Source organism: Nomascus leucogenys, chromosome 2, assembly GCF_006542625.1.
Source record: "Nomascus leucogenys isolate Asia chromosome 2, Asia_NLE_v1, whole genome shotgun sequence".
Classification (NCBI taxonomy): Eukaryota; Metazoa; Chordata; class Mammalia; order Primates; family Hylobatidae; genus Nomascus; species Nomascus leucogenys.
In genome coordinates, this window is record NC_044382.1 from 111,232,828 (window position 1) to 111,247,173 (window position 14,346).

A 14,346-nucleotide genomic window follows, 5' to 3' on the forward strand; every position below is an offset into this window, starting at 1 on the left:
TCAGGAAAGCATTGAATAAGGGCATATAAAAGTGGATGTTCAGAGGGATAAATACAGAAGATTCCAGGAGGGTTAGCATTTATAATCTATTTGATTTACCAATCAACTCTAGTACAATTTGCTCTACATTTCATGAGTTTGAGGAGACAATACAGAAATACTGTTCTAGGCATTAAAAAAGAACAATTTAGGCTGGGCGTGGTGGCTCACGCCTGTAATCCCAGCACTTTGGGAGGCTGAAGCAGGCAGATCGTGAGGTCAGGAGATCGAGACCATCCTGGCTAACACGATGAAACCCCATCTCTACTAAAAATACAAAAAAAAAATGAGCCGGGTGTGGTGGTGCGTGCCTGTAGTCCCAGCTACTTGGGAGGCTGAGGCAGGAGAATTGCTTGAACCCGGGAGGCGGAGGTTGCAGTGTGCTGAGATCGCGCCACCGCATTCCAGCCTGGGCGACAGAGCGAGACTTTGTCTCAAAAAAAAAAAATTAATTAATTAATTCTGATGTTATCCAATTTTATTTTTAGTTATATTAAGAAAAAGCCCAGTAAAGCACTTTCAAGCCTAGATTATAATGTATGAAATATATAAAGTATCACGGAAGAAAGAAGAATAGAAATGAGAATCTCAGCACAGCTTTTGTGTATTTGATAAAGCTCTCAAGTACTTAAATGCAAAGATCACCAAATGAATTGAGTAATTTTATAAATCTAGGAGCTACTCATAAATTAGTTTCTATATCCTGCTTTTTAAGTTTAGGCTGAATTGTGGCCTTTGAACTGTTATTAGGATGCCAGAGATCAGTAACACCAATAAATAGGAGTATTGACTATGAAGACAGGAGGGGCAAAGAGACTTGGCACCTCTGTTAGCAGTGTGGCTTTCTTTAAAATTTTCTTCCAAGTTGTCATCGGTGACCAACTAATATTCAAGTGCAAACTACAATAATAGTTTAATACTGTATAGCTTTCTAGTCAGGAATATGTCTTGCTTTAGGCAAGAGAATTCTTTATCTTTCTACATAGAGTAGATGGGTTTTGACTGTTATTATACTTTACTGGTGTGAGGAGGATAAATAAATGCTAGAGGTAGTTAAAGAGAGGGTACTTTCTTAGTTTTAAATTTCATTGAAAATAGCAACCATATTTATTCTGAAGGTGTTTTTGTTTTTAAATTTGTTTCCAGACCTTTGTAGAAAACTGTTTTTTAAGTGTTTATTATAACAATGATATAATTTTTAAGAATTCCTTTGTTTGTTAATGTGTCACTTTTATTTATTAATCACATGCCTTACTTACTTTTGGAAAACAAATGAAGATAGCTGTACTTTGGAGTTGATGTAAAGTTAACCCGATTTTTTGTTTCATTTTTGTTTTAGCCACCAGAAAGGCAGATTGTGGTTGGAATATGTTCCATGGCAAAGAAATCCAAATCCAAACCAATGAAGGAAATTCTTGAACGGATCTCCTTATTTAAATATATCACAGTAGTAGTATTTGAAGAGGAGGTTATTTTGAATGAACCAGTGGAAAACTGGCCTTTATGTGATTGTCTTATTTCTTTCCATTCTAAAGGTATTAAGGGGAGTGGGGGAGAAACTCCTTTATCCTTTCTGTTTATAAAACTAATACATATTAATTGTAGGCTATGAGATAAAACAAAAATAAACATTAACCCACTTTCATGGACAGGTGATATTAACATTTTGATATATTTCTTTCCAGTGTTTGTCTTCTATGTGTATTTTCATTTAATTTAGTGTCATAGTGTATGTGTAATTTTATATTTAACCTTTTTCACTATTATATCAAGAAGTTTTTTTCCCCCACCATATCATTCTTAGATAATGTGGTTTTTAATGGTGGCATAGTATATCATTGTGTGGATGTACCATAACATATTTAAATTTATCTAATATCCTAACATTTGGAAAGTTTCCAGTTTTCACTACTAAAAATAAGGTTGTGTGATCTCTTTTACTGCATATTTTTGTTTGCATCTCTAAGTTTCTTAGGACAAGTTCTTGAATTATTGAATACTTTAAGCCCCTTTCTATGCTGTATAGAACAAGATCTATCATTTTTCATATACATATTCATACTTTGTTTTTAAGAACTGAATAATTTGAGATTTTTAGACATTCCTTGCTATGTTTTATTAATCAAACTGAAATATCACTTCAGCTTAAGTATTATGTCATTGTAAAGTCCACTAATCAAAATTATTGCTGAGGGTACATCTTAAAATTCATAGCCTAAGAATTTGAGAATTAAGTGAATTTCCCACTAAGAACTATTAATTGAAAAGATGTGCTCTCGGTTGTAAATGTATTCATATTTAATCATCACTTGTTACCAAAATATGTTGTCTGAGCTATGTTAAAGTCTTACTTCAGCAGGAAGAAGATGGAGCATGGTTGTGCTACCATAGCCTAAATTGATGTTCATTATTTCATAGAGAAGTCAAGACATTGATCTTTAAAGACTCAGGCTGCTCATTTTAGAGAACCTTAAAATTTCTTCCTCCTTGAGAGCAAAGCATTCTTCCCTTACCCTCACATGGTTCTTCCTATTAATGCTATAATTGCCTGTAAAAACTAGGTGTTATAGCTAATGTCATATTCCACATACCATCTCTTGGTAGGGAAAAAGTTTCTCTGTAACAAAAACAAAAGCAGGAGACTGTGTAGTTGTTTTCTATTTGCTGAATTCTGTAAGGAGGCTTCGAATCATAGACATCAAGACATCTTTACAAGCGATGAATTCTGAGAGTCTTTATAAAACTTGGAGGATTTGTAATTTGTGGCTAGGTGATTCTTGACATAAGGTATCTGTATTTAAATTTTAAAAACTAAGAGGAGGTTAGGAATAAATCTGGTTTAACTGGCCACAGCTTTTTGTTTTAATTTCAGCATGTTTTAATACTTTTTCTCTTAACTATTCTGGTAGTGCTATAAAATATAGTCTCTTCACAGGTATACTTAGTATTCCATAGTTGAATACTAAAGTTATGTATGCTTGCTGATTTTTATCCTTTTCCATAGATATTTATTAAAATATTGCCTCTTAAGGAATAATAACAGGTAACATTTATTGAGCACTTACTATGCCAGGTACTGTGCTTAGTGCCTTATATCCACACTATTATTAATTCCTCAAAACTCTACTAGGTAAGACTGGTATACTACTCTTTTATGCTGGTACCAGACAGAGGCTTAGAGACGTTAAATAAATTTGCCCAAGTTCACATAGCTAGTGAAAGATGGAACCAGGATTTGAACGCTGGTTTATCTCTTTAACTGTTACGGCATACAACTGATGATGTGTATTGATGGATAAAATTGGAGACTTTGTGTCAATTTTTTTTTTCTCCCTGGAGGACAGGGTCTTGCTGTGTCAACTAGGCTGGAGTGCAGTGGTATAGTCATAGCTCCCTGTAACCTCAAATTCTTGGGCTCAAGTGATCCTCCCACCTCAGCCTCCTGAAAGATAGAACTACAGGTTACGCCACTACCCTCAGCTGATTCTTTTGAATTTTTTGTAGAGATGGGATCTTGCTATGTTGCCCAGGCTGGTGTTGAATTCCTGGCCTCAAGCACTCCTCCCAACTCGGCCTCCCAAAGTACTGGGACAGGCAAGAGCCACTGCACCTGGCATTAGTGCCAATATAGAGAATAAAATATAATAATTAAAATATTTTGGATCTTGGGGAAGGGGACCTGTTCTTAATTATATCTACTATTTGATTTGTTTTCATTGTAATTAGTACTTTTACCAGTCTAGAAGTTTTAGGGAGTTAATTTCTAATATTTTAGTGTTGACCTAGCAATAGCACGATTCTGCTCATATATTTTGAGCATATATGTCCTATGTGAATTAATTTTTGCTTCTGTAGCTTTTTTTTTTGAGACAGAGTCTTGCTCTGTTGCCCAGGCTAGAGTACAATGGTGCAATCTCCACTCACTGCAACCTCCACCTCCTGGGTTCGAGTGATTCTCCTGCTTCAGCCTCCCAAGTACCTGGGATTACAGGTGTGCACCACCACACCTGGCTAATTTTTTGTAATTTTACTAGAGATAGGGTTTCACCATGTTGGCCAGGCTGGTCTCGAACTCCTAACCTCAGGTGATCCACCTGCCTCGGCCTCCCAAAGTGCTGGGATTACAGGCGTGCACCCCCACGCCTGGCCCACTGTTTTTAAAGGCACATAAGGTCTTTGACTATCAGCTAATTTATGTGTGTAGGCATCAAAATATCTAAGTGAAAAGAAGAGATGTTGAATACATTTTTTAAAAATCACCAGGTGATTCTGATACACCCATGTTATTTACATATAGATTTCTCTTTGTGTATGAGGTGAATCTTACCTTATTTCAGGTGACTGACTAGTCAGACCTTCACTCACATGTCAGTGCTCCAAATTTGGTTATATAACCACTGGTTTGTTGTGCCTTAATCAAATTAGGAAAAAATAAGATTTAATATATAAGTTAAATCAAAGTTTATGTAAATATTCCATACCTTTTATAGAAGAGTGTTACGTGTTAATGAAATTAATCTTTTATGGGAGGTGGCATCAATTCAAGTTAATAAAGTATAGATGCTTATCTTGAGATTATACAAAATATGTTAATAATATGTGTTCTTAGGATTTCCACTGGACAAAGCGGTTGCCTATGCAAAACTCAGGAATCCATTTGTAATCAATGACTTGCATATGCAGTATCTCATACAAGATAGGTGAGTGGTGAAGTTGGCTGAATTAAGGGAAGCAAAAATAACAATTTAGTACCTACTGTACACTAACATGGCATCAGGTGTTTTTGCATTGTTAATTCATTGTACTTTCAAAATAATACTCAGAAATAGTTATTTATTACCTAATTTTACAGATGAGGAATCTTGATAATTAGGAAGATTGATTAATCTACCCAAAGTCACAAGTAGTTCCCCACTTAGTAGGACAAAGACTTAACCGAGATTGTTTAATTTACAGAGCCTACCAAACCATTCAAAGTTATGAGCACTTTTTCTGTCATGAGACTGATGATGAAATTAGGACTTTACTCATTATAACTAGATTTTTTTATTTTATTTTATTTTTTTTGAGACGGAGTCTGGCTCTGTCGCCCAGGCTGGAGTGCAGTGGCGTGATCTCGGCTCACTGCAAGCTCCGCCTCCCAGGTTCCCGCCATTCTCCTGCCTCAGCCTCCCGAGTAGCTGGGACTACAGGCGCTCACCACCACGCCCAGCTAATTTTTTGTATTTTTAGTAGAGATGGGAGATGGGGTTTCACCGTGTTAGCCAGGATGGTCTCTATCTCCTGACCTCGTGATCCGCCCGCCTCGGCCTCTCAAAGTGCTGGGATTACAGGCGTGAGCCACCACGCCCAGCCTATAACTAGATTTTTTAAATGGTAAAGTATACCTATTTTGAAAAATATTATACTGTATATCTTAGCATTCATTTAACAGGTAAAAAGCGTGGATTTCTAATACATTATAAAATATGAGTATATTTGTGTATTTCATTCAATCGATGTTTCACTCCTATAGCTATTCTCATAATCTCACCAGCATTCTGTGTTCTTGTGTTACCATTACAATATGAGATTTTATATATATGAAAAATGCTTTGTAAATATGAGACCCTATGGTTTTTTCACTCTGCTATTTTTTTCTATTCTTCCAGAGAGTAACATTATTAATATCTAAAATTTAAAACATTTTCTCTACATTTACATATTAATTCATATATATATTTATATATATATATCTCTATATATGCAGCTATAGCTATGGAAACGTATGTTCGTTTTAAATGGTTTGAAAAGTAAAAGCGTACCGAAAGCCATTTAATCTTGTCACTGTATCTATCATATTTTTTCCTATAGAAAGCAATACATACATACAATCACATTTTACCAAATTAGAATCACTTTTCTCTAGTATACTGTGAACATTTCTCCATGTCATTAAATACTATTTGAGCATAAGGTTTTTAATGCTTAATGTTCTATCATTGTGATAATATCAGCTTTATTCATCTATTTTTAAAATACATTTATGTTCTCAGTTTTAATAATTAGTTTCTCAATAAGCTAGAAAAGAATTGTGCATAAATTTTTGTTCTTATTGCTGAATATTTCCTCAGAATACCTTTTTTGAATATTGGAAGTGACATTTGTTTATTTAAAAAATAAAAAGCGTTGAGATATATACCCTTTTTAGTTGTAGAACAATAATAATGTCTTTTAAGAAAACTACAATAATATATTCATTGTGAAATGGAGCAATAAAACAATAAGGATGTTTCCCTTTTTCTTCAGGAGAGAAGTATATAGTATTCTTCAAGCTGAAGGTATTTTACTTCCTCGTTATGCAATTTTGAACCGTGACCCAAATAATCCCAAAGGTAAGAGTAAGAGATTTTATGTAAGCTTCCTTTGTCACTTGACATACTTTTGGGCCACATTCTTACAATAATTAACTGGAAGGAATTTAAAGAATTCATAGTATTCTATTCCATTTTAAAAAATAATCTAAACAGACAAACATTCAATTAAAAGGTGACACTGAGATAAAAGGCTACCTAATAATTTAGGAATTATTTATCCTTCTCTTCTTGGGCCTACCTTTGACATATCTCTAAGAATCATGAGTTAGAATTTTGAAATTACATACAAGTAAATTTGTATTGATTAATGGTGAACAAGTGATTTATCTATGACTATTGAATTAAGCATTAGAAACTTCATGCTACAATGCCAAAAACTAAATACTGGCCAAGAATTTGGAAATACAGTTGGCCCTGGAACAGCATGGGTTTGAACTGTGCCAGTCTGCTTATTCATGGAATAAACATAAATTGAAAATACAGGATTCGTGGGTCCCACATATACTGATAGCCGACTTTTCATTTACATGGATTCTGCAGAGCCAACTGTGGGACTTGAGTATGTGAAGATTTTGGTATACGAGGGGGTTCCTGGAACCAGTCACCGCATATAACAAGGGCAACAGTATTTCTAAGTATTTATTAATATTTTAAGGCACTGTTTGCTCCTTTTTTTCTGGTTATGTAAAACATAGCATGGAAGCTATACCTAACGTAGTCTCAAGGCAAGATACATGTTTGTCTTAAGAGTTAACATTCTGTTCACACTTAGTATTGTGGGGAATTTTGATGAATTTATCATACTTTAAATCATCTTTTATTAAAAACTAGAGGGGGAGGCAGAACAAGATGGCCAAATATACCCTCCAGTGATTATCCCACTCCCCACAGGAACACTAAATTATAAACTAGCCATGCAAGAATGCACCTTCATAAGAACCAAAAAATTAGGCCACCAAGGTGGTGCGTCTAGGAGTCGGCAAGAGTTTGTAGCATTCCTGGACTTAGGGCGCCCCCTAGTGCTAATACAGCTGCAATGACTTCAGGCTGAGATCATAACACTTAGTCTTTTTTGAATATGTGGAAAGCTTTCGCAAGAAGGATGGACACAAACGAGCCCAAACGGTGAAGACTGAAATAAATACCTAACTTGTAAATACCCAGACATCAGTGAATGTCTACAAGCATCAAGAACATCCAGAAAAATGTGACCTCACCAAACAAACTAAATAAGGTACCAGTTACCAATCCTGGAGTGATGGAGATATGTCACCTTTCAGACAGAGAATTCAAAATAGCTGCCTTGAGGAAGCTCAAGAACTTCAGTGTAACAAGGAGAAGGAATCAGAATTGTATCATGAGAAATCAACAAAGAGATTGAAATAATTCAAAACAAGCCAAAATTCTGGAACTGAAAAATTCAGTTGACAAACTGAAATATACATCAAAGCCTCTCAACAGCAAAGTGGACCAAGTAGAAGAATTAGTGAGCTTGAAGACCGGCTATGTGAAAATACCTAGCCAGAGAAGAAAGAGAGGGAAAGAATGAAACACACCTACAGGACTAAAGAGACCTGACAGAGGAGTTTGAACAAACTTCCCAGGTAGCACTTTTCATTTTTTTTGCCCACTCCTTTCTTCATTTTTCTTTAAGAACTTTGGGACCTACATAGTTAATAAGGGGAAGGGAAAATGTCAAAAAAAAAATCTTAAAAATAGCCTCAAAGGGACAAATCCAATAATTAGTGCTCTTAAAGAGAACATAGATCATGGTAGAAAGTTTATTGAAATAAACAATAACAGAAATTTCCAAACCTAAAGAAAATATGAATATCCATAGGTCATAGAAGAATATGAAGATTTAACCCAAATAAGACTATCTCAAGGCATATATTAATTAAACTCCCAAAGGTCAAGGATAAACAAAGATCTTTAAAGCACCCAGAGAATAGATGTATATAACATATAAAGAAGCTCTGATACAACTGGCAGCTGACATCTAAGCAGAAAGCTTATGGCTAGGAGAGAGTGTGATAGCATTCAAAGTGTTGAAGGAAAAACAAAACTTCCAACTTAGAATATTCTATTCAGCAAAATTATCCTTCAAACATGAAGACATAATAGACTTTACTAAACAAAAGCTGAGGGAATTCATGAATTACCAGTATCCTGGAATTTTCTATCCTGATAGGATAGGATAGGATAAAGATCTTACAGATCTTTTACAGGAAATGCTAAAAGGAGTTCATCAATCTGATAGAAAAAGACGTTAAAAATAAGAAATCATCTGGGCCGGGCGCGGTGGCTCAAGCCTGTAATCCCAACACTTTGGGAAGCCGAGGTGGGTGGATCATGAGGTCAGAAGATCGAGACCATCCTGGCTAACATGGTGAAACCCCATCTCTACTAAAAATACAAAAAAAATTAGCCGTGTTTGGTGGCAAGCGCCTGTAGTTGCAGCTACTCGGGAGGCTGAGGCAGGAGAATGGCATGAACCCAGGAGGCGGAGCTTGCATTGAGCCGAGATGGCACCACTGCACTCCAGCCTGGGCGACTGAGCAAGACTCCGTCTCAAAAAAAAAAAAAAAAAAAAATTCAAGAAATCATCTGAATGTGTAAAACTCACTGGTAATAGTAAGTACACAGATAAATACATAATACTCTAACACTGTCATTGTGGTGTACAAACCTTTTATATATTTCATAGGAAGACTAAAAGGCAAACCTGTCAGAAATAATAACTACAACAACTTTTTACGAGTATAGAAACATAAAAATAGAGACAACAGAAAGTCAAAACATGGATGAGGGGAAATGGAGTTAAAATGTAGAGTTTTTAAAATTTTCTCTTTCTTTTATTTTCTTTGTAATCAGAGTTAAGTTGTCATCAATTTAAAATAATTGTAATAAAATGTTATTTGTAAGCCTTATGGTAGTCACAAAACAAAAACCTATAACAGATACACAAAAAATAAAAATAAATTAAAACATACTACCAGAGAAAATTACATATATATACGTATTTGAGACAGGGTCTTGCTCTTCACCCATGTTGGAGTGAAGTGGCATGATAACTTTTCACTGTAGCCTCCACTCCCAAGTGATTCTCGCACTTCAGCTTCCTGAGTAGTTGGGACTACAAGCACAAGCCACCAGGCCCAAGTAATTATTGTTTGTAGAGACAGGGTCTCACTGTGTAGCCCAGGCTGGTTTCAAAACTCCTTGGCTCCTTTGATCCTCCTGTCTCAGACTCCCGAAGTGCTGGGGACCATCATGCCCAGGCAGAAAATCACTTTCCCACAAAGGAAGACAGGACAGGAAGGAAGGAAGAGAGGACAAAAAAATAAAAACCTCAGAAAACAAATACCAAAATAGCAGAATCAAGTCTTTACCTAGCAATAATAACGTGAATGCAAATGGTCTAAATTCTTGCATCAAAACACATAGAGTTGTTAAATGGATTAAAAAATAAGACCCAACTCTATACTGTCCACATATGATCATTTCAATTGATGGAGAAAAAGGATTTGATAAAATTAAACATCGCTTCATGATAAAATCTCTCAAAAAACTGGGTATGGAATGAACTTACCTCTATATGATAAAAACCCTATATGACAAACCCACAGCCAATATCATACTGAACAGGGAAAAGGTGAAAATATTTCCTCCAAGACTTGGAACAAGACAAGGATGTCTACTTTCATCTCTTTTATTCAACATAATACTGGAAATTATAGCCAGAGAAATTAGGGACGAGAAGGAAATAAAGGGCATCCAAATTGAAAAGAAAAGGGTTAAATTATTCTTGTTTATAGATGATATGATCTTATAGTTAGAAAATCCTGGAGTCTTTGCCACAAAACTATTAGAACAAGTTCAGTAAAGTTGCAGGATACAATATCAACTTACAAAAATCCATAGCATTTCTATATGCGAACAGCAAACAATCTGAAAAAGAAACCAAAAAAAAAAGTAATCCCATTTACAATAGCTACAAATAAATTAAATACCTCGGAATTTCACTTAAAGAAATGAAAGATCTCTTCTACAATGAAAACTATAAAATGCTGATGAAAAACATTGAAGAGAACACACAAAAAATGGAAAAATATTCCATTGTCATAGATTGAAAGAATCAGTATTGTTAAAATTGCCATACTACCCAAAGCCGTCTACAGATTCAATGCAGTCAGAATAGCAAAGACGTTCTTCACAGAAATAGAAAAAAAATACTAAAATTTATATGGAACCACAAAAAACTCAGAATAGCCATAGCCAGCCTAAGCAAAAACAACAAAACTGGAGGAATCACATTATTTGACTTTAAGTTATACTGCTAAGCTATAGTAACCAAAACAGGATGGTACTGGCATCAAAATATAGACCAATGGAACAGAATGCAGAATCCAGAAGAAAACACACACATTTGCAGGTAACTCATTTTCGACAAAGTTGACCAGAATGTCCACTGGGGAAAGGACAGTCTCTTCAGTAAGTAGTGTTGGGAAAATTTGATATCTATATGCAGAATCAAATTAGGCCCCTATCTCTCTCCATATACATAATCAAAATGGATTAAATACTTAAATCTAAGACCTGAAGCTATGCAACTACTAGAAGAAAACATTGTAGAAACACTCCAGGTTATTGGTCTGGGCAAAGATTTCTTGAGTAAGACCTCAGAAACCCAGGCAACCAAAGCAAAAATATACTAATGGGATCACATCAACCTAAAAGACTTCTGCACAGCAAAGGAAACAATACAGTGAAGAGACAGTCCACAGAATGGGAGAAGATATTTGTAAACTACCCATTTGACAAGGGACTAATAACCAGAATATATAAGAAGCTCAAACAGCTCTATAGGAAAAGAACAATCTAATTAAAATATGGGCAAAAGATTCGAACAGATTTTTCTCAAAGGAAGACAAACAAATGGCCAATAGGTATATGAAAATATGCTCAACGTCACCAATCATCAGAGAAATGCAGATCAAATCTATAATGAAATACCAACTCATCCCAGTTAAAATGGCTTTTATCAAGAAGACAAGCAATAAGAAATGTTTGTGAGGATGTGGAGCAAGGGAATACTGTTGGTGGGAATGTAAATTAGTAAAGCCACTATTGAGAACAGAATGGAGTTCCTCAAAAACTAAAAATAGAGCTACCATATGATCTTGCAATCCCACTGCTGGGTATATGTCCAAAAAAGAGGAAATCAGTATATTGAAGAGATATTTGCACTCATGTTTATTGCAGCACCACTAGGAATAGCCAGTATAGAAACAACCTAAGGGTCCATTAATGGATGGATAAAGAAAATGTGGTACCTATAGACAATGGTATATTATTCAGCCATAAAAAGAATGAAATCCTGCCATCTGCAACACATGGATGGAACTGGAGGTCTTATGTTAAGTGAAATAAGCCAGGCAAGAAAGAAATATTGCATGTTTTCACATGTGGGAGCTTAAAAAAAAAGATGAACTCTTAGAGCTTGAGCGTAGAATAATTGTTACTGGAGGGAAGGGTTGCAAGGATGATGGGGATGAAGTGAGGATGGTTAGTGAGTATAACAATACAGTTAGATAGAATGAATAAGATCCAGTATTTGGTAGCACAATAGGGTGACTGTAGTTCACAATAATTTATTTTATATTTTGAAATAACTAAGAGTGAAATTAGAATGTTCCTAACACAAAGAAATGATAAATGTTTGAGGTGGTGAATACCCCAACTATTCCAGTATGATTATTACACATTGTATGCCTGTATCAGAATTTCACATGGACCACAAAAATATATACAACTATTATGTACCCATGATGATTAAAAATAACATTTAAAAAAGATATAAAGTAATCACCATCTGAAACAGGAAACTTTTCTTGTCTAGAGGTAAAAAACTTTCTAATTGAATTGCTGGCTTACTTTGCATATGAGTTACTTTCTAACTTAAGTAACTTCATGTTTTACGGTATCTGTGATACGAATAATCTCACAGTTTTCAGAAGATGGTGGCATTCTTGAGTTACTTCTCAGTCTTCCTTGATATAATAATTTCACGTCTAACTTTGAATTCTGTGGTGTGGTAGTGTGAAATGGTAAGTCTGTAAAATTTTGAAGAACTATAGCTTTTAATGCCGTATGTATCATAAATGTTGGCACATGTTATTTACATAAACATGGATAATTAAAATGAAGTAAGTACATTATCCAAGTTTACTTTTCTTTTATGGTCTTTTAGTAAAAAAGTCCTTGATAATAATGTGGTGTCCTGATAATATAATAAGAATATGTGATATTTCTTGCAATCATGTTTGTTTTATAGAATGTAATCTGATTGAAGGGGAAGATCATGTAGAAGTAAATGGGGAAGTTTTCCAAAAGCCATTTGTAGAAAAGCCAGTCAGTGCAGAAGATCACAATGTTTACATTTATTACCCAACTTCTGCTGGTGGTGGAAGTCAAAGACTCTTTAGAAAGGTAACACCTTTGTAACTTTTGTATGAATACTCTTCTTTATACATTGTTGTGTGTTATTAAAAGCAATCAAGCATTTAATTATGGTTAAATATTGAACTCTTGAAAATGTATCATTTAGAGGTAAATTTATAAAACTGATATACTTTGTTAGAAAAGCATGGCATCATTTTAGTTATTTAATGTTGTTAAGCAGAATTTCTGCCTGCAGAATGCCAGGAAAGATACTTGACTTTTCTTTTCCCTCCCATTTTGTATATGGGAAATAAGCACAAGGCCAAACATTACTGGCAGAAACACAAAGTAAGGTAGCCTTTTAACAACATAATTTAGCAATGTATCAGAATGTAAAATGCATATACATGTATAAAAATTGATGGAAATTCAAATTAAGAACACAGATACCATTTTAACATCCATTAAAGTAGCAGATATTAAGAAGCCTAACAAGTGTAAACAAGGATGTAGAACAGTGAAAACTTACACATTGCTGATGAGACCCTACATTGTTAAAATAGTTGATAAAGATTTTTCATTGTCTTCACAAGTTGAATATGAGCACATTCTATTAATGAGCAGTTCCACTTTTATTATATACCTTAGAAACACTCATACATGTTTGCTGTTGGGACACATAAGAATGTTGAAAGCATTATTGTTGTAATCACCAAAGCTTGGAAAACAACCTAAACATACATTGATAGGAGAATGGATAAATTGTGGTGTATTTACACAGTGGAAAATTCTAGAGTAGTAAAAATGAACAAGCTTGAGTTACATGCAGCAACCTGGATGAATCTTAGGAACATAATTTTTAATGTTCATTGTATTTCTATGCTCTTTAATATATAAGTTAGGGTAACAATAGAGACTACTATAGTGCCAAGTATATAATAAGTTTTGTTAAATGTTTGTGGATTAAAAAATGTGTTTGAAAATGTCTAAGATGGAAATAGATGGTAAATAAACTATTTGTCATTTTATCATAAAAATGAGGGAAATAATTTGCTTTTTTATATCAATGGACATCTTTTGTTTTCAGATTGGCAGTAGAAGTAGTGTTTATTCTCCAGAAAGCAATGTACGAAAAACAGGCTCATATATATATGAAGAGTTTATGCCCACAGATGGTACTGATGTTAAGGTAGGATTGATTAAAATAGATTTTAGTTTTATATTTCAAGTTTACCAATGATACAAGAAAAAGTAGTTGATCTTTAGCTATATCTAACCTTTATTCTGGATCTCTTTCTTTTTGATTAGGGATTCCTCATGTTTTGTACCATCAACATCTTTAGCAGTCTGAAGCCTATGGACTCTTTTTTAAGAGTAGTGTTTTTAAATGCTTTAAACATGTAAGATTATGATGGAGACAAATTTTATTCAAATATAAAATATTTAAAAACCAACTTTGTGTTACACATAATATGTCTTTAAAGGGGCATTAAATAATAAGATACCA

At 34.4% G+C, this 14,346-nt stretch overlaps 1 protein-coding gene across 14 annotated transcripts in view; it reads left to right on the forward strand.

Annotated features, from left to right (window-relative positions):
* Positions 1-14,346, forward strand: part of PPIP5K2 (diphosphoinositol pentakisphosphate kinase 2) — a 99,367-nt gene that overhangs the window by 11,906 nt on the left and 73,115 nt on the right. For all 14 annotated transcript variants that reach the window (XM_030817355.1, XM_030817367.1, XM_030817386.1 and 11 more), the window contains exons 3-7: positions 1,379-1,574; positions 4,649-4,739; positions 6,328-6,413; positions 12,733-12,887; positions 13,927-14,028. In XM_030817355.1, coding sequence (XP_030673215.1) covers positions 1,379-1,574; positions 4,649-4,739; positions 6,328-6,413; positions 12,733-12,887; positions 13,927-14,028 — 630 coding nt within the window. The remainder of the gene's footprint in view (positions 1-1,378; positions 1,575-4,648; positions 4,740-6,327; positions 6,414-12,732; positions 12,888-13,926; positions 14,029-14,346) is intronic.